Source organism: Aphanomyces invadans (genome assembly GCF_000520115.1).
Source record: "Aphanomyces invadans strain NJM9701 unplaced genomic scaffold supercont1.15, whole genome shotgun sequence".
NCBI lineage: Eukaryota > Oomycota > Saprolegniomycetes > Saprolegniales > Verrucalvaceae > Aphanomyces > Aphanomyces invadans.
Genome location: NW_008580160.1, coordinates 712,074 through 738,078, shown reverse-complemented (window position 1 = coordinate 738,078; position 26,005 = coordinate 712,074). Strand labels below are relative to the sequence as shown.

General features: G+C 54.8%; 11 protein-coding genes across 19 annotated transcripts; 6 read left to right on the top strand and 5 right to left on the bottom strand.

Moving 5' to 3' along the window:
- Positions 1–126: 126 nt before the first annotated feature.
- Positions 127–1,228, top strand: H310_07832 (hypothetical protein). The gene is made up of 4 exons (XM_008873342.1): positions 127–330; positions 385–570; positions 627–776; positions 827–1,228. Exons 1-4 carry the CDS (start codon positions 210–212, stop codon positions 1,129–1,131), a joined length of 762 nt encoding a protein of 253 aa, XP_008871564.1. The 5' UTR covers positions 127–209; the 3' UTR covers positions 1,132–1,228.
- Positions 1,229–1,817: 589 nt separating this feature from the next.
- On the bottom strand, positions 1,818–4,111 carry H310_07831. 2 transcript variants are annotated; one of them, XM_008873340.1, is made up of 8 exons: positions 3,832–4,111; positions 3,366–3,768; positions 3,248–3,317; positions 3,068–3,201; positions 2,752–3,009; positions 2,473–2,619; positions 2,155–2,421; positions 1,818–2,102 (listed from the first exon to the last, which is right to left on the bottom strand). In XM_008873340.1, the coding sequence occupies exons 1-8, from the start codon at positions 4,011–4,013 to the stop codon at positions 1,938–1,940; spliced, it is 1,626 nt and encodes a 541-aa protein (XP_008871562.1). In that variant the 5' UTR covers positions 4,014–4,111; the 3' UTR covers positions 1,818–1,937. The 2 variants fall into 2 exon arrangements, with proteins under 2 accessions (XP_008871562.1, XP_008871563.1); XM_008873341.1 differs by lacking the exon at positions 3,832–4,111 and having other exon boundaries at positions 3,366–3,793.
- A 2,086-nt stretch (positions 4,112–6,197) lies between these two features.
- Positions 6,198–8,059, top strand: H310_07830. 2 transcript variants are annotated; one of them, XM_008873339.1, is made up of 5 exons: positions 6,198–6,858; positions 6,910–6,968; positions 7,018–7,076; positions 7,139–7,240; positions 7,289–8,059. In XM_008873339.1, the coding sequence occupies exons 3-5, from the start codon at positions 7,026–7,028 to the stop codon at positions 8,027–8,029; spliced, it is 894 nt and encodes a 297-aa protein (XP_008871561.1). In that variant the 5' UTR covers positions 6,198–6,858; positions 6,910–6,968; positions 7,018–7,025; the 3' UTR covers positions 8,030–8,059. The 2 variants fall into 2 exon arrangements, with proteins under 2 accessions (XP_008871561.1, XP_008871560.1); XM_008873338.1 differs by having other exon boundaries at positions 7,018–7,240.
- Positions 8,060–8,164: 105 nt separating this feature from the next.
- H310_07829 lies at positions 8,165–10,737 on the bottom strand. 2 transcript variants are annotated; one of them, XM_008873336.1, is made up of 8 exons: positions 10,537–10,737; positions 10,414–10,489; positions 10,052–10,354; positions 9,907–9,993; positions 9,660–9,830; positions 9,079–9,594; positions 8,585–8,869; positions 8,165–8,515 (listed from the first exon to the last, which is right to left on the bottom strand). In XM_008873336.1, exons 1-8 carry the CDS (start codon positions 10,716–10,718, stop codon positions 8,198–8,200), a joined length of 1,938 nt encoding a protein of 645 aa, XP_008871558.1. In that variant the 5' UTR covers positions 10,719–10,737; the 3' UTR covers positions 8,165–8,197. The 2 variants fall into 2 exon arrangements, with proteins under 2 accessions (XP_008871558.1, XP_008871559.1); XM_008873337.1 differs by lacking the exon at positions 10,537–10,737 and having other exon boundaries at positions 10,414–10,530.
- A 383-nt stretch (positions 10,738–11,120) lies between these two features.
- H310_07828 (CMGC/CDK/CRK7 protein kinase) lies at positions 11,121–12,797 on the top strand. The gene is made up of 5 exons (XM_008873335.1): positions 11,121–11,603; positions 11,668–11,751; positions 11,814–11,919; positions 12,116–12,561; positions 12,610–12,797. Exons 1-5 carry the CDS (start codon positions 11,182–11,184, stop codon positions 12,779–12,781), a joined length of 1,230 nt encoding a protein of 409 aa, XP_008871557.1. The 5' UTR covers positions 11,121–11,181; the 3' UTR covers positions 12,782–12,797.
- A 71-nt stretch (positions 12,798–12,868) lies between these two features.
- H310_07827 (hypothetical protein) lies at positions 12,869–14,126 on the bottom strand. The gene is made up of 8 exons (XM_008873334.1): positions 13,955–14,126; positions 13,852–13,907; positions 13,742–13,807; positions 13,431–13,682; positions 13,274–13,375; positions 13,165–13,197; positions 13,067–13,114; positions 12,869–13,016 (listed from the first exon to the last, which is right to left on the bottom strand). The coding sequence occupies exons 1-8, from the start codon at positions 14,100–14,102 to the stop codon at positions 12,936–12,938; spliced, it is 786 nt and encodes a 261-aa protein (XP_008871556.1). The 5' UTR covers positions 14,103–14,126; the 3' UTR covers positions 12,869–12,935.
- A 151-nt stretch (positions 14,127–14,277) lies between these two features.
- On the top strand, positions 14,278–15,388 carry H310_07826 (hypothetical protein). Of its 3 annotated transcripts, none has more exons than XM_008873333.1 (3): positions 14,278–14,336; positions 14,383–14,701; positions 14,806–15,388. In XM_008873333.1, the coding sequence occupies exon 3, from the start codon at positions 14,884–14,886 to the stop codon at positions 15,349–15,351; it is 468 nt and encodes a 155-aa protein (XP_008871555.1). In that variant the 5' UTR covers positions 14,278–14,336; positions 14,383–14,701; positions 14,806–14,883; the 3' UTR covers positions 15,352–15,388. The 3 variants fall into 3 exon arrangements, with proteins under 3 accessions (XP_008871555.1, XP_008871554.1, XP_008871553.1); XM_008873332.1 differs by having other exon boundaries at positions 14,383–14,760; XM_008873331.1 differs by having other exon boundaries at positions 14,278–14,760.
- Positions 15,389–16,152: 764 nt separating this feature from the next.
- H310_07825 (hypothetical protein) lies at positions 16,153–16,671 on the bottom strand. The gene has a single exon (XM_008873330.1). The coding sequence runs from the start codon at positions 16,613–16,615 to the stop codon at positions 16,238–16,240; it is 378 nt and encodes a 125-aa protein (XP_008871552.1). The 5' UTR covers positions 16,616–16,671; the 3' UTR covers positions 16,153–16,237.
- Positions 16,672–18,640: 1,969 nt separating this feature from the next.
- H310_07824 lies at positions 18,641–20,487 on the top strand. 2 transcript variants are annotated; one of them, XM_008873328.1, is made up of 11 exons: positions 18,641–18,854; positions 18,902–19,003; positions 19,046–19,167; positions 19,219–19,275; positions 19,335–19,426; positions 19,497–19,573; positions 19,619–19,691; positions 19,745–19,819; positions 19,874–20,015; positions 20,072–20,220; positions 20,265–20,487. In XM_008873328.1, exons 1-11 carry the CDS (start codon positions 18,674–18,676, stop codon positions 20,431–20,433), a joined length of 1,239 nt encoding a protein of 412 aa, XP_008871550.1. In that variant the 5' UTR covers positions 18,641–18,673; the 3' UTR covers positions 20,434–20,487. The 2 variants fall into 2 exon arrangements, with proteins under 2 accessions (XP_008871550.1, XP_008871551.1); XM_008873329.1 differs by having other exon boundaries at positions 19,874–20,220.
- Positions 20,488–21,319: 832 nt separating this feature from the next.
- H310_07823 (hypothetical protein) lies at positions 21,320–22,761 on the top strand. Its single transcript, XM_008873327.1, has 2 exons — positions 21,320–21,849; positions 21,901–22,761. Exons 1-2 carry the CDS (start codon positions 21,712–21,714, stop codon positions 22,372–22,374), a joined length of 612 nt encoding a protein of 203 aa, XP_008871549.1. The 5' UTR covers positions 21,320–21,711; the 3' UTR covers positions 22,375–22,761.
- Positions 22,762–24,257: 1,496 nt separating this feature from the next.
- Positions 24,258–25,911, bottom strand: H310_07822 (hypothetical protein). 3 transcript variants are annotated; one of them, XM_008873325.1, is made up of 7 exons: positions 25,621–25,907; positions 25,448–25,530; positions 25,306–25,394; positions 25,049–25,230; positions 24,919–24,991; positions 24,643–24,850; positions 24,269–24,597 (listed from the first exon to the last, which is right to left on the bottom strand). In XM_008873325.1, exons 2-7 carry the CDS (start codon positions 25,502–25,504, stop codon positions 24,337–24,339), a joined length of 870 nt encoding a protein of 289 aa, XP_008871547.1. In that variant the 5' UTR covers positions 25,505–25,530; positions 25,621–25,907; the 3' UTR covers positions 24,269–24,336. The 3 variants fall into 3 exon arrangements, with proteins under 3 accessions (XP_008871546.1, XP_008871548.1, XP_008871547.1); XM_008873324.1 differs by having other exon boundaries at positions 24,258–24,597; positions 25,448–25,911; XM_008873326.1 differs by having other exon boundaries at positions 24,258–24,597; positions 25,306–25,911.
- Between the last annotated feature and the right edge of the window lie 94 nt (positions 25,912–26,005).

The window sequence follows — 26,005 nt, the reverse complement described above, 5'->3', positions numbered from 1 at the left end:
GGTGATGCTCGCACTCAAGCATGTGGCTCGCTTGTCGAGCTGAAGCATTAGCGGTTTGATTGTACAAGGCCTTCCAGAGAGGAACGGCAGGATTCAGTTGATTTAGTGATTTCTCACGCCTGCCTTCTCGAACGCCCCCCTCACCGCATCTTCGAGTTTAAAAATAGCAGCATGTGCCGCACGTATCAAACGATCGTCATCGTACTTCCATGCCGTCATCCCCTCAACACATTGCCAATGCAGTGACTGCCGAATCTGTGGGGGACGTTCCACAAGCTCTCGTGCATTATGCGCAAGCGATCGCCGCCATAGACGCCGACGTGGCGACGTGTAGGTCTTCGGTGGTGTGCATTGGTTCGAATCCTGAGCATTGCCGCCTCGTAGGCAAAGACCCAGTTCAACGACGCCAACTACAAGAGGCTGCGACCATGTGTCAGGACCACCTCCATGCTTTGACGTATCCGCAGCTGAAGGCTTCCCACGGAGACATGGCGCGATCGCCAAGCAGTAATGGCTGCGCAGCTGAAGACGTACTTCCCATTGCCCTGGATGTGTCGACGTCTGCAAAGCGTGCGCGCCATTTCAATCACGACGACGACTGACATTTGGCTCTTGTGTCAATTTAGATGGCATCACGCACGAAGCAGGAGGCGAAAAGGTCATGATGGGCAGCGCGGCCGCAGCTGCTGGCGTTGGTCTCCTTGTTGCCGGCCCCGTGGGTTGTATTCTTGGTGCAGCAGGGGGCGCGGTCCTGGCGACTCAGGGCGGCACGTCCGGTGCGCAAGAATAATTCGCTGTCATTGCGTCTTCATTCATCACGGCGCAGGGGACCTGGCGCGGGCGACGGGCCAGTTGATCGCAATTTCCTACGACAAGGCCAAAGTCGCCAACAAAAAGTACCATGTGACGGACAATGTCAAGGCAGGCGTCATGACAGCGACTGCGACGGCAAAAACGCTCGATGACATGTATCACATCCAAGCGAAAGCGACGACGTTGGCCCGCGCTGGGATGACCAAACTCACTTCATTCAACCACAAGCACCACGTGACAGAGCGAGTGGCAATGGCAGCTGTGAGTGGCATACACGGACTGACGAAGGCGCTGGGGTCACCATCAAAGCAGCCGTAGAAATGGCCACAGACGCTACGACAAGTAACCCGTGAACATCCCTTGGATCGACACAGGGGAAGCCGAAAGATTGTGCGACGATGGTCCTAAAGCAGCGTTTACCGTTGTACGACCCGCCGTACTGACAGGGCATGCGCATGACGAATGTTGGATTCCTTTGGACGACTTGGAGGGGCCGCGTGGTTCCGATAGGGGACTCGTAACCACTCATTGCCGCGACGATGGAGCGTTTGCCAATACTGTCCCGGTCCATTCATGGAGCGTCTGCAGCCCCTGACGGCTTGAAATATCATCGTGTCCGTGGATGTTGGAGGTCCCCCTCGAATTGTCCCACGTGAACGTTCAACACGCGGCGTGCATCGACCACTCGGACAACCTGCCGGACGCATGCGCCATTTTGCGACAGGGTACCAGGGATTTCCGCACGCAGAGAAGGATTTTCTTCGAGGTTGTGCATGTGGAGGTAGAGCGCGACGGCAGCACCGGGGTTACGCGCATTTGGCACGCACTCATACACCACCAGATTGTGCAAGTTGTTGCCACGTGGGAGAGCCTCGTCGGTGGCATGGGTGACGAAGGCGATTTACTGCCGCTGTGGACGACATGCAGCGTTCGTTGGAACAAGGCGGGACATGTAGGCAAGCTCTGACAGATTTGGGAGCACAGCCACGTGTTTGTCCTGGATATTTTCGCAAGTAAGGCGCACCAGCGCCTCGTTTCATAAGGTTCATTTGTTCACACAACTCTTGTCAAGTCCCTTCGTATACCAGTCATTCAACCTATGGCACTGACTGCGATGGCTCGTGCTAATGGTGCGCCAACAGCACACTCTTGAGTACTTGGACGGACTGGACGATCTCGTGGTACAAGCTCATGTTTGCTTGGGCACGTGGCTTGAGCAGTTCGAGGTTCCGGTCCAGCAACTTGTGTACGACCATCGCCGACAACGGCATTTGGTCGCCGGTTGTCATCTACCCATCCAACTCCACCTTTCAAACCGTCTCATGGCACAACCCGCCGTACCTTGACCACGGCGCACTGTAACGTTAAGACGAGGTCCATGCAGCTCATGATGAGCTCGGACGTGGTGAGTTGCGGCACTTGAATCGAGTCGTTGCATCGTTCGTCGACTGTGAGCCGACGAATCGTGCTTGCCACGAGGTCACGGGACCGTTCGTGCGCAGCATGTATGTACTGGTGTGCCCACTCGAGTTGCTGGATGTTGAGCGCGGCGTCGGCACCGTCTGTGCCTTGGAAAAGCGGGTACGGCGTAGGGTCGGCCGACAGATCCTGCGTGTAGTTGAGTTAGCAGAGCGGCGCAAACAGTCGATAGAAAATGACCTCGTGATGGTCACTCAGCTGCATCCGATACAGCGCCGTCGTCAGCATGTGGTTCGTCATGTCCAAGTTGACAAGCACCCATGCGTACTGAGATTGAAATTGCACAATGTCGTTACCAGACACGAGGGTCACGGGTGCGAGCGCAGACTACGGGAACGATGGGTGCATATGGATTCGATCGTTCGAAACATTCATGCGAATGACGGGGCGAAGAAGAGGGCAATCCACGACGTGGACAATCGCCCCATCCATGCCTGCAATCCATTCAGAAGTACGTACTGACATGCTAGCCGCCTTGTCGTTCATGCGACTGAGATGCATCAGAAGCTGTTCCTTTCGATGTAGGAGCGCTGTGACCGCACACATGGCGAGGCACGCATCAGACTCGGCTGGAGCAGGTTCACGTTGGGATCCCGAAGGAAGCGGCGACACCTCGTTTGGCACTGGTGGAGGGGCTTGTTGCCAGTATAAAAGGGAAGGCCGATGGTACGTTGCCATCGTGGCGTTGTTCGCGTCGTTGCTGACGTGTTGGCGCAGCTAGTGTGCATAGAGAGAACAGATGAGGGAGGAAATCTCGTTTATGCAGGCGGTGTACCATGACAGACGTGTCTGGGCACCGAAGTATTTCCTTGTGGTCGGTATACGTCACCATGACCTCGTACGCGTTGTCGAGAATGTGCACAGCACACACCACGCCGACGCAGGTTTGATGGGTCTTCGGGTGGAGCACTGCAAATAAAACTTACGACAACAGGTCGAAGATGCAACTGCATACCTCGCACCGGTGCGCCGACGCTCAGGGGACTATAAATCTTGTATGGAAATCGAATATCCACGGGAAATTCCTGACGACTAACTGTGAATGGACGAGGCGGTAGGGTGGGGCGACGTACGTTCATGCGCTGGGCGTATCTCACGACGTTGCGGTACCGGAGCAGCTTCTGCCGTTCCTCGTTGAGAAATGTAGCGCTGAAGCGGCGCGGGTGACCCATGGACCCGCGAATCGCTGACCATTCTGTCCGCTTGGCGTGCTGGAAATGACCCATGTTCATCTGCACCAAACAGTCGTGGAACTCGCTGTGGGCAAAGAATTCGTTGTCGATAGTAGCGGAGAATGACCGCAGTTCCCGTGAGAGGGCAGCGTTGTGCCGACGTGACACCTTTCGGCGGGACGGCGATGCTACCATAGCTTTCTGTTGCTCTGCTGCCTCGGATTCCCACGCCGCTTGCGCTTCGTAGTGATCTGTGAGAATGGCAAACAATCCTTCGTCGGTGGCCATGGGCAAAGACAAGAACCTACATCAGCCGCGTACATCGTATGTTAGAGAGCATACCATAGAGAAGAGTCACATGCCGCACCCTTTGTGCATTTGAATCAGCGCGCGCACCATGTCTGGCGTCCGTTGCGGTAGCTCTGTCGACACTGCCGCAACAACGCGATCAAGGGAAACGGATTTAGTGTAGTGTTGCCGCCACAGCGCAAAGAAGTCCTTCACTTCCGACTCTGTCCATCGCGGTCCAAGGCGCTCGCTCCACCCCATGGTGTATCGATGTCTTGACGGCGCAAGTTCACCGGTCTCTACGCGCGCAACTTGCACGCCGCTCTGGGTTTGAAATTGAATCGGACCTTTCACAGTCGATCAGGATAATATTAAATGATGCAGATCTTTGTCATTTATAGGCTATTATGGAAATCTCGGCCGGTACAGCACTGCGACGGTCGCGGCGTTGCCGCTCGAACGCCCGCATGCTACGTCGTCGTAGGGCCATGTGCACACTGAACGGGGCTAAAACCACTAGGTGTGCGCCCTTGGAGCTTGATGCCTACCATCGGTGAGCCAGCCTCTACTGGGACCTAAACTGTAGATCACCCGTCCTTGCCAGGATAATTTCGTGGCGTGTCCGATATTGCCAGAGCGTGAGTACACGGTACATCCACACCATCATGAATGACATCGTAAGGACAATCGCCATGGTGGGCCAAAAAGCTCTTTTACCACAGTGCTGTTATGCGGTAGACCCGGTTCTGTCGAGAACATCCCCACTGCCCTGTCCATCAGGTCGCAGGATGGTTCTCCAACGGAAGGAGGTCTTTTGTGCCTTCTAGAGGCTTATTCCTCATGTGAAGTAGTCAGCTGCAGCGAAATCCACGTCAGATCGTTAGGATGTTTTGACCTCATTGGCCAGATGGCCTACACTGGCGGATGGGCTTCGCCCACCGTTCACTTCTTCTCTCCTCCTTATACTCAAAACCCCGATCTCCTAGCATCCGTGTTTCTCCTCGCTACCTGCCCCTCCAACTGGTTATGAGCACTACAACGACGATCTCTGTTGCTTCCCGCCTGATTCTGTCTGTCACGAACCACTTTCGTGGCATCGACAACTTTGACGAGTGGCACTTCGCGTTGACCACAGTCGTCCTCCGAGGAGAGGGACGTACCGCCCAGTAGGGTTCGACCACCCTCCAGCATTTTGAAACTGTGTCGAAGCTTGTCATGCCAAGGTTCACCGTAAGTGAGACGTACCTCTCGAGCTTGAAGGTGTAGAAGTTGGTGTAGGCAGTCACCGCCGACACATGCATTTGCTCATCGCTACAGAACATGCTGCGAAACCATGAGATAACGCAATGCGCACACTTGTTCGGGTTCGCCGCAGCCGCATCTCGACGAACAGAGTCGGAGAGCGAGGAGTAAACCAAAGCACACGAGCGCTCGACATCGGCGAGCTCGGTGTGGACCATCTGGTCCATCTGTCCCTTTGCTGCTCGAGCAGCGGCGAGTACAGTAGAGCGATGCTCCACCAGATACTGCGCCACAGGCGAGGACAAAGCAATAGGGAGTGCATCGAGTGTCGGAGGAGGTAAACGAGACGTGTTAGAAGGGCTAGACGCAATCTCCTGCTGGTGCGCGCGAGGATACTTGACGTTACTGTCAAGGACTGGAAGGGCCCGATGGAGTCCTTACATGGACCACAAGGGTTTTGACGTCGGCGCACTTCGTCGCTGGGCGGTACGTCCCTCTCCTTGGAGGACGACTGTGGTCAACGCGAAGTGCCACTCGACAAAGTTGTCGATGCCACGAAAGTGGTTCGTGACAGACAGAATCAGGCGGGAAGCAACAGAGTTCGTCGTTGTAGTGCTCATAAACAGTTGGAGGGGCAGGTAGCGAGGAGAAGCACGGATGCTAGGAGATCGGGGTTTTGAGTATAAGGAGAAGAGAAGAAGTGAACGGTGGGCGAAGCCCATCCGCCAGTGTAGGCCACCTGGCCAATGAGGTCACGACATCCTAACGATCTGACGTGGCCTTCGCTGCAGCTGACTACTTCACATGAGGAATAAGCCTCTAGAAGGCACAAAAGAACTCCTTCCGTTGCAGAACCATCCTGCGATCTGATGGACAGGGCAGTGGGGATGTTCTCGACAGAATTGGGTGTTCTGACTACCTGGAGTATGAACTGTTGCCTAACTCCGCCGTTGTCAGGAACCTACGCCAAGCTTTGAGCAGCGCGTGTCGAACTCATCCGATGCCAGAGAAGTCCTGCATTGAACAAATCTTATTCATTGCGATCCATTGATCTTGAGTCTAGTTGACGCAACCACGTTCCAGCCACATGGAGATTGCTTGAATCGGTTGACGACAACCTGAATGTTTGGAAAATTTTCGCCATTTTTCACTTTTTTCTCACAGCCGAGCACGAACACGATCCAATGTATTTTTGGCACACCAATTTGGCGGCGGCAACAGATAAGACGGAGGAAAGATACGTCCGCGCCGCCATTGTGCCTGGTAACGGGAGCAGCAGTGGAAAGCAAGATGCAGCGGCTGTCGCCACCTCGACACCACGCGCGCAATCAATCGACGTCGTTCCACATGACAGGCGGCGGCTCTTACAGCCCGCCTCGCGGAAGCGTCGTGGAGTCACCAGTCGTGTTATTGTCGGCGTCCCGAGCAACATCAATAAAATCGTGGACCTCTCAAGCCCTCAAACGTTTCCACGGCTCGACGGCGGCGGTACTTCAGCACCGACCAAAGTCCCATGCGTCTATCAACGTTCCTGCGCCATCCATCTCGCACAAACCAGACCGATGCTCTGCGCTTGGCGTGTGCGATCCTCGTTATGTTGTCGACCACATGCACTTACAAGGTGGCGCTCACCACACACAGCTCGTGTTTGCGGTGTTCAACGGGCGTCCTCTGAGCCACTGCTGCTACGACATGGTGTTCACGTGGTTTCGCGCCGGCCCGGGCGAAGAATTCGTTGTCATTCCTGGAGCAACTCTGGACTGGTACCAACCAACTGCCGAGGACATTGGGGCGTCACTGCTGCTCCAAGTTGAGATTGGCGATTCCGTGTTGGGCTGCGTCGAACATCCGCCACTCGTTGCAGGTATCCAGTCACGTTGTCATCTCGTGCACTCCTCACGCCCACGGCCATTAGATTCGACTGTCCGCTCCCGCGTCGAGAACCTCCTGGCGGCGCAAACTGCTTTCTTCACGGTTCGTCATGCCATCGCGACCTTTGTTCATGAACGTGTGGCAACGGCAGAATGGCGAATGGTCCCGCCCATCTCGTCGACCAACAACAATGCTTCCGACGTCACCGGCGTACGTGCAAAATCTCACTCCACAGAGCACTAAACCTCTCACGCAAACAACCGAACGGCCAGAATGAAACGTGGTCGCTGCTCTTGGACGACAAGCGAATTCGGTTGGCGTGCGAGTCGGCGCTGATTCCGCCGCTCGAGGCCCTATATGCTCCGTCCGTTCAGGTTTATCGTTCCCGACAAAACAGACGCCCCATTTGGTCGTTGCCGTAGATGTCCCTTGACCTCGATCGTCCCACCGCATTCTTCATAACGTTTGGCACTGCGTCGACGAACGACGACGATGACAGCGACAGACACGTCGCGCATCTTCACGTTGATCTGCACGATTGCCGTGACGTGATCTTGCTCGTCTTCCAAGCGTTTTCCGCACGTGCGATGCGGTCAACAGCTCTGGCGGACGCAATTTCCACCGGACAGTCGTGCATGTTGGCGTGCAGAACGCTGCCGTCGACATCGTCATGGCTATCTTTGTCCCCGGTCGATGGCTACGCGCTGCCGTGGCGCCAGTCCGTATCGCTGGACTCGCCCAAGGCGCGGCAAGTCTCCACCCGGACGACAACACCCCCTCTGTTGACCATTTCAACGTCGCTTGGTGATGGAAATGACGACGTGTCACTTGATTTGAACTCGACGCTCCTCCAAGACGTTGACGAGCTCCTGGAACTCACCCATCAACTTTGCCTGCACGACGACATCTCGACGCCTGCTTCAACCCCGACCACGTCCAGCCGCAGCAGCACCGGCACGGGTCTTGCTGGAGACTCTCGCCAGAGCGTTGTGTCCGCCGCGACATTCCAAGACGACGATAATTCAAACACGTCGATGCACTCGGCGCTCGAATCGATCAAGGCGGAGCGCCGAGCGCTCCAGCGGCAGCTGGACCACCTCCGCCGCCATCATCCGCACCACGTTGTCCCCCCATCCCCCACCGCGATCAACCCTTTAATTTAATCACTAACCACGCCCCCAGATTATTCTCTATCGAAAGACTTGAGTGTGCCGTCGATCGCTACATGCCCTCCATGGAACTGGTCACTGCATGCAAGGGATTCCATGATGCCGCTGCGATTCCGCCCCACGCATTCCTCAGCCACGAGCAACGTACGATTTCATGATGGATCACCCAGGACTAGCGGAGCTCGGAAGAGGCAGCCGATGCGCGTCTGGCAAGACAATGCGTGTCTTCACCGTGGGTCGTGATGCTTTGGACATGAGGACGGGCGGCCCTGCTTCCATCCGTCCCGCCGCGGTCATTCCCATGAGGCCAGGCGACGCCGCGTCGCCCCCTCCCTGGCTATCATGGCTTCCTTCGTCACCATGCAACACGTCGCGGGGTCTCCGCCGGTGATGGCGCTTGGTGCGGTCCACATGGTGATACAACGTCGAGATGCTGCGATGGGTCGATGCCGCAGTTGTTTTCCGTTTGTTGTCGGCACTCTAGATCGTGAAGCGTCGTTGTTCAAAAAGAGGAAGTGGCGCCAGGACATGGTCGTGTTGGTTGCGTACCCATTCTGGCAGTGTTTGAACAGCAATCGATCGGAGGTGCACCCCCGTCGGCGACTCAAAGACCGCGTTTGCCGCATTGCCAGGTCGCGTCGCGCGCTCGACAGAGTCCCCCCGTGTCGCAAGAGCTTTCAGAATCTCCAATTGATCTTGGCGCTGCTTTCCCGGCTGCAACGGCGGCAACTCGACGCCGTATGTACACGTCGAGGTCTTTTTGTCCGTGGCTGGAGAGACGAGCACTTGCTGGAGCGACGATGCGGTCGGGTCATGCAGCACCGGCCGTGTTTGCTACAAAAGTCGCCACATCCACCGTAAGAGCTGTCCCGACATTTCATTTTCGCCACTTCATGTGCATCGCATTCATGGCAAGATCGTGCAGCAGTCCACTGGCCTTTCGCGTGCCGAGCGCTCGAGAGTTTGGTTCTCTCAGCGACGCGACAGTTGGTCGTGAAAGCAAAAAAGTCCCCGGCACACACACGTGATACTCGAAGACGTACCACAATCGATGCTTGATACGCATGCAACTTGCCAAATAGCATTTGAAGCACCTTCTTCACTTCCGATGGCGCCAAGTCGTCGAGTCTGGCAGGAATGATATCGCCCGCCTGCCACACTTGGAGGGACGACAGCCCCTTTTCGTCGTGGCCACGGAGCGCCAACTGGTGCGTGATATCGTGGATGGCAACGCTGAGGAATCGCAGGGTGTCGTCTTGTTGAGCGAGCATGTCGTGTTTCTCGGTCCGTGCGTCGTCGAGTTGACTTCTGGCGTCGTTCAATTCGGCACACAACGTTCGCAGTTGGGCTTCGAGGGCGTTCGACTTGGTCTCGAGGAGTGCAATCATTTCCTCGTTCGCCTTGTTCACGTCTGCTTTGGATCGCTCTTCGCCTTGGGCAAGGGCGGCGTGCGTCCGCGCCGCCAACTGGTCGCTCTGCACTCGTTCGTTGAGCTTCTTGATGAGCTTTTGATAAAAATGCGTTCGCTTCGCCATCTCGACTTCGGTCTCTTTGTTGACCTATTATTCTCCAAAACGCATCATGGACCACGTCACTCGGAAAAATTCGAGCGACCAGGCATTACCTTGAGTTGGAGACGGAGGTGCACGACTTCGGTCTCGAGTGCTTTGTATTTCGCCAGCAATTTCTCCGTTTCTTTGCTCTGGTATTGCAACTCGGAAATCATTTGATCGTTTTCCATCATCGTGCGCTTGGTCGTGGTGTCGAGCTGGTCTTCCGTTCGCGCGAGTAAATTCTACACAACCAAACGTGAGGCTGCCGCAGCATGGGGTCCCGACGTTGGTGGATTCCGGCGTTGCTCAGCGACGTACTTGCTTGTTTTCCTTGATTTTCATCAACATGTCTTTCTTGATCCGCTCTTTTTCCTGTACATTTCGCCGCTCCATGTCCACGAGTTGCTACCACACGGCAAAATGCTCACACTGGTCGTTCGTGGTGTTGCAAAAGCACACGGACCTTTCGGTGGTTTTCCTTCTCGGCAACCAGCGTCGATTCCATCGCGGCGATCTTGTCTTCGAGGGCGATTTTACGCTCGCGAAACACTTCGAGCGCATGCAATGTATCTTCCGCGCCTTCCACGCGCTCCGTCAGCTCCCGCTTCTCCTTTGCAAACGCTTCTTCCGTCTCATGCTGCTTCAACCGGAACGCCACGTCCATGGCGTCTCGCTCTTGCTTGACCGTTTGAATGTCGCTCTCGAGCTGTGCGATCACTTCGTAGTTTGCATCCAACTTCTTGTGCAAGTAGTAGTAGATATCGGCCTAGGCATGACGCGGCGGCAACATGTCAATCGGACCGTGGTTGCACAGCAACACGTTACCTCGTCTTCGCGTTGTTGGACCAACTTTGCTTTTAACATGTCATTCTCGGCCTTGATGAGCGCATTCTCGCCTTCCCTACGTATACAAATGCGGTGGGATTCGAGTGCTCACCCATCTCGTACATGGTCTTCATGTGGTCGTTCATGAGGCTCAGCTCGAACGCCAGGACTGTGTCGATCTTCCCCAGGGCCTCCAGAGCGATCGTGCCAATGTCACGAATCTTCCGTGGGACAATCTCTTCGATGCTGACGCTGCTGGTCTGGACGGCGGGCGCCGCCGCCGTCGTCACCGACTTCGTCTCCATGATCGTTTCACGAGAGTCGTATTTTTAGGCTGATCCATCACTTGCTACATTGTAGATGGCATCAATAGATTCGCTCAATTGACATCAGATCTTCCGACTTATTTGTATTCCTGAAGGTCACGTCCTAGTGGTTGAGCTTGGGGCGGCGGTCGGCATGAATCCGGCATCGAACCCACGGACATTCCTTGCGTAACTCCACATGGATATCTCATCTGGCTGGGTGGAAGCTTATCCATTGCACACGTTAAAATGATGATATAGTCTCGTCCTACGCTTCTTGAAGAGAGTGCGATGGAAGCATCGGCGGGCCGCGCTCCTGTCCGACAATGTTGTGGACATCCGGATAATTGTTATGCATTTATCGGACACCGGGAAGTACGGATACATCATGCATTATCCGGAAAACGATTTCAGTGGAAAGTTGCACTGGAAGCTCGCCGCTGCCACCGCTCCCGCTGCCACCATGAGTTTGGGGCTACCGAACCACGGATGGAGTGCTGCGGGCATCGACGTGTATGAAAAGATCGAGTGCATTGGTGCTGGCACGTATGGCCAGGTATTCCTGGCGTCACATCGAGACACGGGGGAGAAGGTTGCACTAAAGAAGATTCGCAGCTTGAACGAAGTCCAAGGGCTGCCCGTGACAACGATCCGAGAGATCAAGGTGCTCAAAGCGATCAACCATCCCAACGTTGTAGGTCTGAGGGAAGTCATCGTGACCAACGAGCTTGAAACCGGCGACTTGGACGATGATCCGGACTCGGACATACCTGGGGAAAAGGCCGCCGTTGGACCAGTGCCAATGGACTTTTCCTGTGGATGCATCTACCTCGTCTTGGAATATGTCGAACACGATCTGACCGGTCTCCTTGATCGACAATATCCGTACGAACATGCGCCATGACACGTTGAGACTTCCGCTCTTATCAACGATCTGTGCATGTCGTAGGTTCACCGACGTCGAAATCAAGTCCATCATGAAGCAATTGATGGAAGTGATGAAGCACATGCATGCCGCGGACGTGATTCACCGGTAAGTAGCCCATCAAGCTGAACTATCCTTTCCAGACACACCGCGCAACTTTGCCACATTAGGGACATCAAGTGCTCCAACTTGCTCGTCACACCGGAGCACGTGCTCAAAGTTGCTGATTTCGGCCTGGCGCGATCCACTCTAGGCGACGTTCCATTCACCAACAAGGTATACCTTCAAGACGTGTCCCGGGGTGTGTCGGATTTTATATAATTTTTCGTTCATGTTTTTCCATGACGTTTGGTGGCAGCGACGGCATCCTGTTGGTGTGTTGATGCGAAGAGGATGGCTCTTTCAAGATACATCGCTGTGCTCTTGGTGTGTTTCACTCGTTGTCGTCACGTCTCGCTGTCCATGGCCGTAGGTCGTGACGCTGTGGTACCGAAGCCCCGAGCTGCTCTTGGGCGCCACATCGTACGACGCAATGATCGACATGTGGAGCATCGGGTGCGTTTTTGTTGAGTTGTACCTTGGCCGGCCGTTGTTTTCGGGCAAGAACGAGGTCGAGCAGATCAAGCGTATTTTTGACGTGTGCGGCACACCGACGGCCGCACAGTGGCCAGAACACGCCGCGCTGCCGTTCAGCTCCAAGTTCGTTCCGGAGAACGGTCCAGCGATTCCAAATCGCCTTGCCGACTTTCTCGTGCGTGAATTTGGAGCCCGCGTACCTCCGCGCGAGCTGCCGCCTGGAGCACTGGATCTCATGCTGTCGCTCCTGAAACTGAACCCGGCCAAGCGCTTGACCGCTGCCGAGGCGTTGCGGGCAAGGTACTTTCAGAGTGAACCATGTGCCCCCGACGACCCAGAAAGGTACATGGCAGCGACTCGCGAATGGCGATTTATCGGGAATGTGTCTAGCTTGCCGCCGATTCCCTGCGTGCCTTCCCACGAATTTCAAACGAAGAAAATTCGAAAAGAAAACAACGCCAAACTGCGAACGACGATGCCGTCGTCGGGTGGCGGCGGCGGCCGGTTCCCGAGTCCGTTTGCTGTCGAGTTGATGAAGCCGCCCAAACGGCCTAAGTTGTAGTGGAAGTCGTTCTGCATTTGTTGGAGGGTGAGGTACACGCGCTATGCCATGGAGATGGGCACGAGCACGTGCGCTGCCAACGACGCAAGGCGAGTGTAGGTGCAAGTCGGCGCCGCTCGCATGTACGCAACATGCACGTTTATCGTGAAAAACGTTAGTGGAATCGACTATGGTTCCGCGACGACGCCGTGGTGGCGTCACGAGGGTTCACGGCTGGCGGAGGCGCTTTTTGCAACTGACAATCGTGAGTGCAGGGTAGTGGTAGGTGCAAGACATGGTGTATACCTGCAAGAGCAACGAAGGGTTCTTGACTTTGACGAGGTTGTTCACTTCCTGCACCCATACTCACTTTAGGATGAAAACCAATCGTGACGTGAACGAACGTGCAGACGCGACTGAAGCGCCGTGACTCGGTTCTACACAGAATCGGTCGAGTCAACGTATAATTGGTGAAAGGGCTGCACCGGGTGCACACCCAAAAGACTGCGGTACCTTGACCGTGTTGTAGCGGTACGCAATGTGCTGGCGCACGATTTCTTCCGGCGACCGCGCAAAATCCACGGACAGGAGCTCGACAAACTTGTACTCCATGTTCTGTCCATGAAGACACCCAGTCGCTCGTGCCCTGGATGCGATGACCCCCACGTACCTGGATAAAGTCAAGGCGGGCGCGGCCATCCGCTTGCATGAGGTAGACCGCAATGTGGTTGTGGGGCTCTTTTATGCAGTTGTTGAGCATGCGAATGAGGACGTTCGCGTAATCGGAGAAGTCAACCATGAGCTTCTGTTGTTCCTGAACGAGATGGAACCCTTCGAGGTCGCACACGTGCGAATAGTAGAAGAAGAGATCGGTTTCGGTCGACAGCTCGATCTTGAGCGCCTTTAGGTCGTTCTCGTCACCCTGATGCGTTTTCATAAGTTTAAGACGACCGTATCAATGACTCAAGCGTCTCGACGTACAAGCAACAGAATCTTGACTTTAATCGCTTCCAATGTCCCAACTTGCTGCGGCGCGTTGTCCGAGTCCTTTTGCTTGTGTATAGGAAGGAGAACGTGTAGAAACACTGTACCTGGATGCGCAATTCAAAGGGAGTTTCGCGGTCGTACACCACGCGGTAGCCGCCAGCTACAACAGGAGATACAAGTGAGCATTGAGGAGGTGGGTCGTCCGACCTATGCTGGGGTCCACGTCATCCACCAACGACGACAGATCCGAGCTGGAGCTGCCATGGTGCAACGAGTCGAACGTGTTTGGCGCTGCATACTCAGTGCTACCGCCGCCTGCGGCATCAACAAACTTGAAGGCGCTTCGTGCCGCCATGTTTGAATTGTACAATTGCCAGCCTCTTCGGGCTTTCTGAAAGGTCACATATCTTATCATATTTAAGAGGGTCTCATCACGATGTTCATATTGAAATTGAAAATATTGTCATAATGAATACATGTTATTCTACAGTCTATAAGATAAAAGAGAATGACGAAACGCCCCGATTCCACAGCTTCTCGCACAGCAATCGACACCCGATCCAAGAGCACGGAGTTGCGCGGCGGTCAAGTAAGGTCGTTAAGTACGCGGCAACATCATATCGCCGATACTCTAGCGCACATTCCAGCGCCGCCGTGATGCATCCCTCGTCGCGATGCTCGCAGAGGAAGTGAACGACGTTCAGGTGACCTCGTGCAGCTGCTGTCATTAACGCCGCGTCCGTGCACCCTTCACGGCGATGTTCATGTAGAAAGCACACGATGTACAGATGTCCCGCAGACGCGGCCATGTCCATCGCATCTGTGGTCGCCATCGGTGGAAGCTTCTCGATACTCGTTGCAACAAGCGAGGTCGTTGCAGCGTGGATGATCTGGACGATTCCATAATGACCATGCCGCGCAGCCACATCCATAGCGCGGGGTGAAAGACACTGGGCAAGGCAGTTTGCGGTCAAGAATTCGGCAACCTCTTCGTGTCCATACTTCGCGGCAAAGTAAAGTGCATCGCTCGTACAACCTTCTGACCGTCGCGAGTGCAGGAATCGAAGGATGGCGAGGTGGCCACATCGAGCGGCCAAGTTCATTGCAAGCGTGGTGGCTCCCTGATCTCCAACTTGATGCAGAAAATGGACGCACCCAATCGATCCACTTCCGGCCGCCAGGTCGAGAGCGAGAGTCGAGCACGGGTCGCCTCTGCGGTGGAGCCAGTCAACCCAGTCGAGGCGACCAACAGCCGCGGCTACGTCCATCCAGTAAACTCGCCGCCCACGGCGCCACATCGAGTGCATCGGGTGAAAGAGATGTGCTGGCAGGACGCGTTTCAACGCGTGGAGGTGGGTTTTGGACAGTACGGCCGAGGTCGGGACAGCCGGTGGGGAGTCCGCGTCGATGGCGCCGACGGACGCATGGTGAATATACGAGAGAAGATCCTGGAGTTGGTGCACAGACGCAGCGGCAGTCGAGGTTGCGGCGGCCATGTTTGCTTGACTCGGGGGACTTTTCTTGTGGCAATTGCCCAACGCAGCCCACGAAGACCATCATTCCTTCTAACCGCCAAATTTGAAAATATGTCAAAATATCGATGAAGATGTCGTTGTTTGGTAAATTTGACATTGAAATATCTATCTCATTTTGCGTGTATATTCCGAAGTGTCATATATGTACGAGTTCATGTGCCATTGTAAGGACCCCTGCGAATTAAAGCGTAGTGCAAAACCAAGACCGTCGGTTTTGTAAGCGATCGATGTTCCTGCTTGACGTCGTCTCGCTGGGGCTTTGAAGCTGGTAAAATATTTTATGACGAGCGGGACGTGGTTTAATAGATTGGGTGTTCGTTCGTAAGTTTCTTGTAAGCGGCCCCAACACGATGTCTAGTCGTCACATAGACTTCGCTTTTAATAGTGTTGAACAAGTCGGCTTTCGAACAACTCACGTGAGCCTTATCCATGCCGCCTTCGCACGACCTTACAGTTAATCTCGGAAGACATGCACACAACTGAATGTGTCAAATAGTAATCCCAAATACACTAAGGTAATATTTGCATCAAGGACCAATACATCCAACAAGCCAATCACAGCGCAAACGATAATTTGCACTTAACAGTAAACTTGATTTTCATTTTTACCGACATATTGAACTTGCCGTATAGTTTACACTTGAGATTTGTATGCACTTGATTACACCTGTTCGTGCCTCCTCAGCTTCGCACCAAGGCCCAGGCCGAGCCCCGCCGAGTGCCCAGGAAACGCATCGCACGCTCAGGTGTATTAGTTGGCACGCTGTACTGGGCAAACAATCTGGTGAGATTTGTGTTTCCCTGTGTCGACATCGAGCTCAGCGTCGCCGTGACATCACAAGCTCCAAAAGCACAGGTCGGCCCCGTGAATAGAGAGTGAAGATGGATGCTTTAATAATGATAACAGGACGTAGCCGCGTGGGAGCGGTGTTCTAAGTGTGTTGGTGTGCAGGAGTCACGGGTTCAGCAAGAACGAAATGCTGAGTTCGATGGGCTTTGCAGACGTCGACTTGTTCAAGTGGTCGGATGTATCGGACGCCGTGGACGATGTGCTTCTGCTGCAGCAATCGCGTTCGTCGTCTGCCAGTTGCAATTCCTTGAGCTTCTTCAGACGCCGGCGCTCGCGTTGGTATGCATTTCGCTTCTCCCTTTGGTGCTCTTTGCGAGAGATCATGTGTGATTCGCGGGTGCGCTGAAAGAATGCTTGCTGCTCGGCCAACACCCGGAGGCGATTCTGTTCGTACTCGAGGAGGTAGTCCTTGGCGTACACGGCCTTCTTGCGTTTTACAGTGCCGTGGGAGAGCGTGGCGGCACAGGACGACGATGCAGACATGATGGGAGCTATTGAAAAGTGAATGAACCCCGTTGACTCACTCCGGTCGACCTGCCTAGCGCCAACCCCCAAACGTGGCAGCAACTTCCACGTACGTCCACGACCATGTGTTCAGGACACGACGAAACGCACCATGATGTCATGATTGATGTGTCCTCGAACACCTCCCACGTTCTCCTTGGGTTGCAGCGCACGAGCACGCGGTCACGCCGAACGGCGATACGGTGCATGATCGCGTACCAAGCCACATGTGCATGATGACCCGACGCAAAACAATTGTCTTCCGCGAAACCATTTGCACGCCCCTGTTTCGCATGGTTGTGTTACGTTTATGCGACGACGAGATCCACGTCCCCTGAGAATTCAATTCGAGTTGACTATGCAACCCAGACGACCACGGGCATGATATCATGTCGACCTCTACATCGCGACGAACCAACGTGCTGACACGTGCCAGCCGAACGCACAGGCGGCGAGCCAGTCGCGGCGGCTGGACTGAAATTCGACCGGCGAACACGTCGAGCGCCCCGCCAAAGTGGTCAGATCACTGTCGATACAATTCGCCATACACGCCACGGAAACGGCACGGGGGCAGAGTGAGATACCGCGAGTCGTTCTCGACTCGTGTGGACGGAAACCAGGGGGCTAGCCGTGGCAACTATGAGAAAAAGTCATCTCGGCATTTCAGTCGTCATTTCAGCACACCGATCCCACAACCTGGAGTGGCGTGGGGGTTACAAAGGGGGAGGGGGGGTGGGTCGCCCCTCGATGGCCTCTCTATACCGCCGCCGCGGGGCGGCTGCATAAGTCCGTGGCCCGACTTCGTGTTCCATCTGTGCCACACTTGATTTGTGTGCGCGCCTGACACGGTGAACCGACGCAATTCTCAGAATACCCTGCCTCCCACTTTCGGTTGCTGTCTTGGTGTGCTTTGATGTGGGAACGTGTTGGGTTTGCCGCGCCGTCGTCGTAGTCGGCGCGTGGTGGTGCCTCATAGCGTGTGCACGGAGGCGATGCAGCAGCTCGTGCACGACGAAATCACGTCCCACCTGTCGTCGAGCCCTTCGAGAATGAGGCAAGCGACGGCATCGTGTGTAACTTGGAGCGAGGCCGCGCCATCGTGGGCATTGAATGGACACTGTCGCGTTGGTGGATACCCCCCCCACTGTACCTCCAATCCCCCGATGCTAACCTAACATCCCCCCATCAAACACCAAAATGCGTCCAACGCATGCGCAATGTTGTGGGTGCTCTGAAGGCGATGGGCGATTTTGACACACGTTTCGCATCTGGGGGCCCACCTGACGCCGTTCGACGTAGTGGCTACTTGTCGAAGATCATGCGTCGCCAGTTCATATCGTCAGCCTGCCCACCCCGCCCGCGAGCACAACACACTTCAATTCGGCAAGATTCGAAGCGCAATGGAACTGTGTTGTGGTCGTGTCGATGCAGGGGCGAAAGTGAGATGAGCGAAGGATTTTGATGCGGCAGCCGCCACGGTGCGAACGGCGTCAGCAGTCGTTGGTCGCCCATATCAGCCGTCGTCCATCATTGTCGACTTGAAGTTCTGCGCATGTGATTTTGGGCAATATTCTGTCATGATTGGCAATATTTTGTGTGCATTTCGACAGAAGGTGGGCTCGTCGGCGCAATTCAAGAACATTCCACTTTTCGAGAAGGAAAGCCTCTGGTTTAATTCTTGTTGCTGTCGATTTTGCCACGAACGCCACAACCTTGAACATCGACTGCGTTAGATCTTCACGCCAAGATCAAGATAAAAAATTCCCTCCTTGAAAGACCTATATTTTGTGGAACTCTCACCGTGAGTTGCACCGCAAGTTAGGAAAGTTTGTGAGAAGTTGAGATTTTTTCCCCGTGATGTTCTGCTACGAAAAGGCTGTAGTGATTTTCGACAATGTCTTGGAATAATTGATATTTTCCCAGAAATCCTTTTTCGTTTGGATTTGCTCCAAATGCAATTACGTATTCATTTACAGAGACTTTTTCAATGGCCAATCAAACACGGTTAAATCACTCTGCGCAACACGGACCGATCGCATGGCCCCATCCACACCGGCCCAAGTGCCGAGGAAAGTCGAGTTCACGAAGGAGTCTCCGGCGTTGAAACTGGATGTGCTGCATACACACGACCGTGCACGTGCTTGTGACCTCCATCTTCCTCATGGAACTGTGCACACACCGATCTTTATGCCGGTAGGCACGCAAGGCACCATCAAAGGTACAATGCAATTGCCCGTCGGGTCAGCTCAAGCTTGGCACATGCAGGCATCACAGCCGAGCAGATGGCACTACCTCCAATTGACTGCAAGATTCTCCTTGCCAACACGTACCATCTTGCGTTGCGTCCCGGCACGGAACTCCTGAAAGGTGAGAACTCGCACATGGTTTAGCTATTGACGGCATGCGTAGATGTCGGCGGTTTGCATGACTTTATGGGGTGGCAGCGCAACATCCTGACTGACTCGGGCGGGTTTCAAATGGTGTCGCTCCTGGAACTGGCCCAAATCACCGAAGTCGGCGTCGAATTCCAGGTGCCGCCACTCGCCATGCACACTGTGCAGGTCGCATGACTGGTGCTCTAGTCCCCAGTCGATGGCACGACTATGCTGCTGACTCCAGAAATGAGCATTACCCACCAGGTGAACCAACGCTGCTGACGAAAAATTCTCCCTCGTTATGCGAACGCACGTCGTTGTAGAACAACATTGGCGCCGACATCATCATGGCACTGGACGATGTTGCTCCTTCAACCATTCAAGACGATGCTCGCTTCCTTGAGGCCACGGAGCGGTAAGCCGCTGCTTCCTCCGATCTCAATTCAGTCCTGTCGATGTTATTTACCCACCCCTTTGCCCCGTAGGACCCTGCGTTGGATCGACCGTTGTATTGCCGCACACAAGCGACCCGAGTCGCAAAACTTGTTTGGCATCGTTCAAGGTAGATCTGTCGACAAAGTTCCCATGCTAGATTAGCCTCACGTAGGCGGGCTCGACACCAAGCCCGGGGGCCTGCGCGAGCGCTGCATTCAAGGCTTGATCGACCGCAACCTGCCAGGGTACGTACTCACGCTCCTCCTTCGTCTGTTGCTGGCTCATGCGGAGGAACAAGGTATGCGATCGGGGGCTTGGCGGGCGGCGAGGACAAGACATCATTCTGGACTGTGGTCGCTCTGTGTGCCGAACGGTACTAAATGACGACGCACTCCCAACCATCAGCGCTCAAATCGTGTGGCGTTAGGTTACCAGCCAACAAACCTCGCTACTTGATGGGCGTGGGGTACCCTGTCGATCTCGTCGTGTGCTCTGCGCTCGGAGTCGACATGTTTGACTGCGTCTACCCCACTCGCACGGGTCGATTTGGCACGGCCATAACGCCAAAGGTATTTCGTCGATGGAATGGAACTGGATCGTCCATGCCCGCTGCCACGTTGTGCAGGGACTGCTGCGTTTGAAGTCGGCTGAATTTTCCATGGACACCAGTCGACTGGACGCCACCTGTGCGTGCTTTGTGTGCAACGAATACACGCGGTCGTATCTCCATCACGTGATGAAGAAGGACGGATCGATCGGCCCCCAACTCATCACGTACGTTCGGGAGGTCGACTCGACTGCTCAACATGGCGAATTAGGTACCACAACGTGGTGTACATGCTGCATTTGATGGGGCAAGTTCGCCAAGCGATTCTCGACGACTCCTTTCCGACCTTTGTGCGAACGTTCATGGCCGAGTGGCACCAGGATACCCCAGTGCCAACTTGGGTTCACGACGCACTGAACTACGTTGGCATTCCGCTTTAAATGGCAGTATTTCATGGATTCCACAGATCGCTGCATGGAATCCACTTTTGAGAATCGCAGGGGCCTATCACCACGACAGAGTGGAGAGACATAGGAGCTTTCTCGATTGGCATTATCATGGCTTACGATGGCGAACAACTGCAGACAGGATGGGGAACGAGGTCTCTCAGAAGTCGGCAAAACATACTTTTCAACATTGTGAGTCTGAATAGTAAGGATTGATTGAGTTCAGCATCATCAAGACGTTCGTTCCGTCGCTCCCATCGCGATCCACATGCAACGGTTCCCTCAGCACGGTGTTTGTCAACACATGGAGATTCAGGTCTCAAAGATTATTTGTGCCATCACAGAGAAAAAGGTTTCGGACGCAGTCCACGCATATGCATTCGAGTTCTTTCAGAAGTCGGCAAAACAGTGTTCTCAACAGATATTGAGTTCTGTATAGTAAGGATTTGTTTACTCTTCACCAAGAACGACGGTCGGGTCATAGTCCACACGCAAACATGCACACTCAAACAAATCATCGCTATAGGGGCTAACGAGCTTCCATCACGTGAAAAGTGTCCGCAAGAACTCCCCCATCGGATCGTTCGATATGGATCTCAAACTTTGTATCATGTGGAAGGATACCAACAAGCGTTCAAGCTGCACACAACGGCAGCAGCGGCGGCGGCGGCGACAATTCGGTCGATGTCAAGTTGCGGAATGGCTCGCTGTCCGCCGTGCAAAACCGTTGGTCTTGTGCGACCAGCCAATCCGGACAAATTATCCGGCCATTCCCTCCGGATAAAAGGACTCGATGTATGTATGGACAAGGTAGGTCATTTCAATGACGGGAGTTGGGAGTTTGTAGGAATAGAAGTATTGTTTTACATTACGCACCATCCCGCAGAGTTAATTTCATTACGTACTAATCTTTCGCCTTTTACTAAAGATTACCGTGGAATTGACTCGACTCGATGCGGCTTCACAAATTTCTGACCTCCCTTTGGGAGGACCTGCCTTCACTTCAACCGTTCTGCCATCACGTTTCACAACCATTGCCCTCATCCAGATTTACCTGTTGGATTCGCCCATCCCACTTGGCATGTGCCTTCCCATCACGCCACGAACGATGGCTGGTGGCCTCTCGATTCGATACCACATCATGGGGCGACTACAGTTCATCATGGATTTGTGTTTGACGTCCACAAGCGGTGTGGAGACACTGCCGCATTGTTTTGGAGCATACCCTGAACGAAAGGACGTCGTCAACAGTCAAACAGCGCGTCCACCGCCATGGCGATCTTGACGCTGCCATCGTTTAAAAAGGACACAAGTATCCGGATACCGGATGATGACCACTTCCTGTTCGGCCGTCAAGTGGCGTCGTCGACCCGCATGCTATCTGCCATCGCCCACCGCTCGTTCAGCTCTGTACGTGGATGTCGATTGCAGCCATCTTTACGTCGTTGCCATGTCACGTAGGCCACGCGACCGTTCCGCGTCCTGGGCATCCAGCAAGTCGCCGTGGGTGGGCTAAACAAAGACGCTCTCAAAGACCTGTGGGTGGACACGCTCGGTTTGACGTACAAGTCGTCGTTCCGCAGCGAACGTGAAAACGTCGACGAAGACATTTTGGAAGCAGGACGTGGCCCGTTTGCAGTCGAAGTTGACATCATGCAACCCATCGATGCCGACAAGGCACCCAAGGTGCACGTTCCTCAGCTCAACCACTTGGGTTTGTGGATTGACGACTTGCCCAAGTGCGTTGACTCGCTTACAAAGCAAGGCATGCGCTTTACCCCCGGCGGCATCCGCAAGGGAGCGGCCGGCTACGACGTCGTGTTCATCCATCCCAAAGGCAACGACGCGTTCCCTCTATCTGGCGAAGGTGTCCTGATCGAACTCGTCCAAGCCCCACCGCATGTCATCGCTGCCTTTGACGCCATCAAGGAGTAAATGACTGTAACAAACCAGTCGTGCAAGTATGCTCTATCGGTTTGCTTTCATTCAAGAAGCACTTCTGTACCGCTCGTTCCTCTCTCCACGTGCGAGACCACCATAGCTCTCCTTGCCCGCATGCAGTCGCCTTTACTCGTCGAACAAGGGAGTTGCCGTGTGTAAACATATTGCCTTACCACAACTAGTCGATCCAGGAATCGTGAATTGCAGCAGGCTCCTTCGTTGATTGCGCGCGATGGAAGAGCAGGTGGGCTGTGCATCCAAGCTCGCCACCGACGCAGCAGCCGATCTCAGCCACAGGTTTTACGTTGGCAGAGAGAGCGAGGTCAAGAAAGAGGCTTTGTCGTTGCCGTGGATCGACTCGTTTTCAACCTGACGTCAATGTGCCCATGTCATAACCCCAGGACTCGAACGATTCATTGGGTCACCGTGACGCCTTCGTCGTTTTAGACCTTTTCCTGCCACAAGTCGTCGGCAGCGACGTCGAGCACTCTACTCCATCCAACTTCGTTGGCACCCAAAGAAGTTCAAAGGTGTGGAAAGCAACGCAATAATGTGAGAATTCTCCATCGCTCTACACGAGCCGAACCTAGCCCAGCAAAGGAACGGTAGGACTGGCCATCGAAAGGCCTACTTCAATGGCAGACTCGTCCATGCATTCACCAAAGTCGACGAGTACGCTAGGGGGCCCGCCGTTTTCGACCGCCCCGCGTGCATCGTCCGGGACGGCGTCTGTGGCGTTGGTTTGGAAACAGGACCTTCTACGAGCTAGGCTTCGCAGTCAATGAGGCGTGCTGTCTTCCATGACAACATAGACATGCCTTGCAACAATGATTCCCTGCTCCAAACGCGTCGGCGCCGTTGGTAGCTCTGTCCTATATCCAAGATGAGCTCCACCAAGTGAACATGCTGGCTACACAGTGGAGGAATGACGGCAGTGGCAGCGGCGTTTCGGTCGGGTTTGCCTCCATTTCCACACTTCAGCGAAGGTCACAACTGCGTCACGCACACGACCGCCTTGCCCCGCCGCATACCGTTTCGCCTCAGGAACCTGCCAACACGAATATGGGAAACTGTGATCATGGACAAGAAGTGGCCACCGATTCTGTGCAAAGACCATCGTGCGTTGCAGATAGAGTCGGCCCTAGTCGGTGTACAGCGCTGGTTTGTCCGTGCCGAGCTTAGCCAACGTGCCCCACGTGCCGCTTCCTGGCATCGGGCTGACCAGTCGTGGGAATGAAAACAGAACCTTTCCCTTGCGGTTGCCGCGCGTCTTTCGAATGTCGTGCCCGTGCAGCACGGCTACACTGTTGCCGGTCCCAACCCAAGTGGAGACGCGTGTGCACGTACTTGGTGCGAGGTCGATGGCGTCCGACTCGTTGGACTTGAACCGCGCATCGAGCTTTTTACGGATCGACGCGCCTTTTCACGACTCGGTTCTGGCCGACGACATGGCCTCGTTCACCGGCGATTCTTCAAGAGTGCCACGTCCCAACATACCGCACCAACGGTCCCAACTGCGGAGCGACCGAGTCAGGAGCACCGACTTTGCTCCCACGTGGTGCTTCCACCTCCGAGGGAGGAGTACCAGCAGTTCGTGCAAGTTGCGTGCATCGATACCAAATGGACTTGCCACCAACAGTTTGGTGAAATGAACACACCGTGGCCACGAGGCAGAAGAGAACGAGTGAATGTGCTGGCATCGCGAAATCACGCCATCGACGACTTTGCGGCGACGGTCGATGCTGGCGGGCTCGTTGCGAAGGTTGGCCCCTGTTGAGCAATGAGAGGGAGCCATGTCCGACAATAGAGGACCTCGCCGTCGTGGAACGTGCGGCGATGCACACGCATCATGCCCCCTCGTATGTCGTGTGGTAGGAGCCATGCATTGGTTGCCATTCGTTGCAAATAGGCACCGCTCCTTCCGCACACACGGCGTCCAAGCAGGTTATTCGATGCTTACAACTTACTCGCCCCGTACACGGGGTACCGGATGTGCTGTGGGAGCGGGACCAGGGCGCCTGCTAGGTTCCACCCACCGTCCACGAGGGCATTCGTTCCGGTCGTGTAGGCGGCTGCGGGCGACAGGAGGAACACAACGGCAGCCGACACTTCTTCGACAGTACCCAGGCGACGGGCTGGTGTGTTCGCCGAGTACGATTCGCACACTTGTTGCGCGACGGGACCGTAGTTCTTGAGCCCCGAGCTTTCAATCGTGCCCTGCAGAACCATGACGTTGTCGGTTTGGCCAAGGGAGCGTCGTACCGGAGTCACCGCGTTGACGCGGATGCCGCGGCTCGCCCATTCGTACGCGAGGGACTTGGTCAAGTTTTCGACGGCTGCGCGAGAGGCGCCGCTGTGGCTGGCGTACGGAAATCCCTTGTCCATCGCGACCAGGACGTTGACGATCGCGCCTCCATGGTCTTTCAAATACGCTTCAAATGCGTACTTTGTCACGAGGAATGTGCCAGTGCTAGGGAGAGTTTGTTGCGGAGAAAGTTGCTCGAAACGGCAACAAACATGGCGCAGGAGGGAACGTACCTGTTTAGGCGATGCACCGCGTTCCATCCATTCAGGGACAAGTTTTCAAATGGAGACACAAATTGGCCACCGGCTACGAGGCACGTTGGAGGGCACCGAGACGAATGGATTTCATCCAACGTGTACACACCATTGTTCACGACGTAGTCGACTCGGTGGAAGACGCTCATGACTCGTTCGAAGAGCCGTTTGACTTGACCTTCGTCGCGGACGTCGCAAGCAATGGGCACGACAACGTTCGACCGTGACGAGTGTTTAGTCGGCAACTGCGCCTTGATCTCGTCCGCTGCCGCCACCAACATCTCCAGTGTTCTACATTCACATTGGACGTAAGCGGTCTTGTCGTAGGTGGTCGCGAGAGACGCTGGCCGGGAAGAATGCTCGTACCGTGACGCTAGCACCACGGAGCACCCAAGGAGGCACAGTTCATGCGCAATGGTTTTTCCAATGCCCGTACCGCCTCCTGTGACTACAGCCTGCACGACAGCGTTAGCCGTAGCGAGAACGAGCCTTCCCCATCTGCGCTCACCACTCTCCCGTCGAACACGCCATCGCGGAACACGGTCGTGGCGCCGCGGATCGTCATGATCAAATGGACTCACTGGCTGATATCTAGAAATTGTACATATTTTAGCCAATCACATACCAACAACGAGTTTGATCGAGTTGAGGGGGGATGGTTGTTGCCCGTGGCATGACAACCTTCCCCAAGGACCTGCTTCAGTCGCGCAAGGATGCTATGGCCCAAGATTTGACCCAGCAAACGTATTGTATACGTCGGCATGAGTTGCCTCCCTTGTTTGTAGCCACTGCTCCCGTGACGAGGGGGATGTGAGTTGGTGTTGTAGCTGGATTACACACGTGCTCCAAGCGGATCGAGCTTGGTCCCCCGGTGACAAACACCTTGTGCTTGATGCGACCGCCGCCGGCGGTACGCGGTAGCTACACGCCCGCTTCGCGCCCCCCTGGTGACGTTGGAAACGTCAACCGGAGGGGGAATATTTGACAGTGGACGACATCATCGAGGAACCAAATGGCCATAATTTAATCAAATCAACACAAAATCATCTCAAATTTCGTATGTGGA

What these genes read in the sequence shown, in the direction of transcription:
- H310_07832 (XM_008873342.1), top strand. Translation starts at nt 210, where the DNA reads ATGCCGTCATCCCCTCAACACATTGCCAATGCAGTGACTGCCGAATCT. An exon ending in AGACGCCGACGTGGCGACGT is followed by an intron (nt 331 to 384) that starts GTAGGTCTTCGG and finishes GCCGCCTCGTAG; the next exon opens with GCAAAGACCCAGTTCAACGA. An exon ending in TGTGTCGACGTCTGCAAAGC is followed by an intron (nt 571 to 626) that starts GTGCGCGCCATT and finishes GTGTCAATTTAG; the next exon opens with ATGGCATCACGCACGAAGCA.
- H310_07831 (XM_008873340.1), bottom strand. Translation starts at nt 4,013, where the DNA reads ATGGGGTGGAGCGAGCGCCTTGGACCGCGATGGACAGAGTCGGAAGTG. An exon ending in GCCCAGACACGTCTGTCATG is followed by an intron (nt 3,010 to 3,067) that starts GTACACCGCCTG and finishes TATGCACACTAG; the next exon opens with CTGCGCCAACACGTCAGCAA. An exon ending in TACAGTGCGCCGTGGTCAAG is followed by an intron (nt 2,103 to 2,154) that starts GTACGGCGGGTT and finishes TTGGATGGGTAG; the next exon opens with ATGACAACCGGCGACCAAAT.
- H310_07830 (XM_008873338.1), top strand. Translation starts at nt 7,019, where the DNA reads ATGGCGAATGGTCCCGCCCATCTCGTCGACCAACAACAATGCTTCCGA. An exon ending in TATATGCTCCGTCCGTTCAG is followed by an intron (nt 7,241 to 7,288) that starts GTTTATCGTTCC and finishes TCGTTGCCGTAG; the next exon opens with ATGTCCCTTGACCTCGATCG.
- H310_07829 (XM_008873336.1), bottom strand. Translation starts at nt 10,718, where the DNA reads ATGGAGACGAAGTCGGTGACGACGGCGGCGGCGCCCGCCGTCCAGACC. An exon ending in AACGACCACATGAAGACCAT is followed by an intron (nt 10,490 to 10,536) that starts GTACGAGATGGG and finishes TTGTATACGTAG; the next exon opens with GGAAGGCGAGAATGCGCTCA. An exon ending in CGTATCAAGCATCGATTGTG is followed by an intron (nt 8,870 to 9,078) that starts GTACGTCTTCGA and finishes CGACTTTTGTAG; the next exon opens with CAAACACGGCCGGTGCTGCA.
- H310_07828 (XM_008873335.1), top strand. Translation starts at nt 11,182, where the DNA reads ATGAGTTTGGGGCTACCGAACCACGGATGGAGTGCTGCGGGCATCGAC. An exon ending in ACGTTCCATTCACCAACAAG is followed by an intron (nt 11,920 to 12,115) that starts GTATACCTTCAA and finishes CCATGGCCGTAG; the next exon opens with GTCGTGACGCTGTGGTACCG. An exon ending in GCCCCCGACGACCCAGAAAG is followed by an intron (nt 12,562 to 12,609) that starts GTACATGGCAGC and finishes GAATGTGTCTAG; the next exon opens with CTTGCCGCCGATTCCCTGCG.
- H310_07827 (XM_008873334.1), bottom strand. Translation starts at nt 14,102, where the DNA reads ATGGCGGCACGAAGCGCCTTCAAGTTTGTTGATGCCGCAGGCGGCGGT. An exon ending in TGACGTGGACCCCAGCATAG is followed by an intron (nt 13,908 to 13,954) that starts GTCGGACGACCC and finishes CTCCTGTTGTAG; the next exon opens with CTGGCGGCTACCGCGTGGTG. An exon ending in ACCCTTCGTTGCTCTTGCAG is followed by an intron (nt 13,017 to 13,066) that starts GTATACACCATG and finishes CACGATTGTCAG; the next exon opens with TTGCAAAAAGCGCCTCCGCC.
- H310_07826 (XM_008873333.1), top strand. Translation starts at nt 14,884, where the DNA reads ATGCAGAAAATGGACGCACCCAATCGATCCACTTCCGGCCGCCAGGTC.
- H310_07825 (XM_008873330.1), bottom strand. Translation starts at nt 16,615, where the DNA reads ATGTCTGCATCGTCGTCCTGTGCCGCCACGCTCTCCCACGGCACTGTA.
- H310_07824 (XM_008873328.1), top strand. Translation starts at nt 18,674, where the DNA reads ATGGCCCCATCCACACCGGCCCAAGTGCCGAGGAAAGTCGAGTTCACG. An exon ending in CGGCACGGAACTCCTGAAAG is followed by an intron (nt 19,004 to 19,045) that starts GTGAGAACTCGC and finishes CGGCATGCGTAG; the next exon opens with ATGTCGGCGGTTTGCATGAC. An exon ending in AAGTCGGCGTCGAATTCCAG is followed by an intron (nt 19,168 to 19,218) that starts GTGCCGCCACTC and finishes CTGGTGCTCTAG; the next exon opens with TCCCCAGTCGATGGCACGAC.
- H310_07823 (XM_008873327.1), top strand. Translation starts at nt 21,712, where the DNA reads ATGGCGATCTTGACGCTGCCATCGTTTAAAAAGGACACAAGTATCCGG. An exon ending in CCCACCGCTCGTTCAGCTCT is followed by an intron (nt 21,850 to 21,900) that starts GTACGTGGATGT and finishes CATGTCACGTAG; the next exon opens with GCCACGCGACCGTTCCGCGT.
- H310_07822 (XM_008873324.1), bottom strand. Translation starts at nt 25,504, where the DNA reads ATGACGATCCGCGGCGCCACGACCGTGTTCCGCGATGGCGTGTTCGAC. An exon ending in GCGTGTTCGACGGGAGAGTG is followed by an intron (nt 25,395 to 25,447) that starts GTGAGCGCAGAT and finishes GCTGTCGTGCAG; the next exon opens with GCTGTAGTCACAGGAGGCGG. An exon ending in GCGTCAACGCGGTGACTCCG is followed by an intron (nt 24,598 to 24,642) that starts GTACGACGCTCC and finishes ATGGTTCTGCAG; the next exon opens with GGCACGATTGAAAGCTCGGG.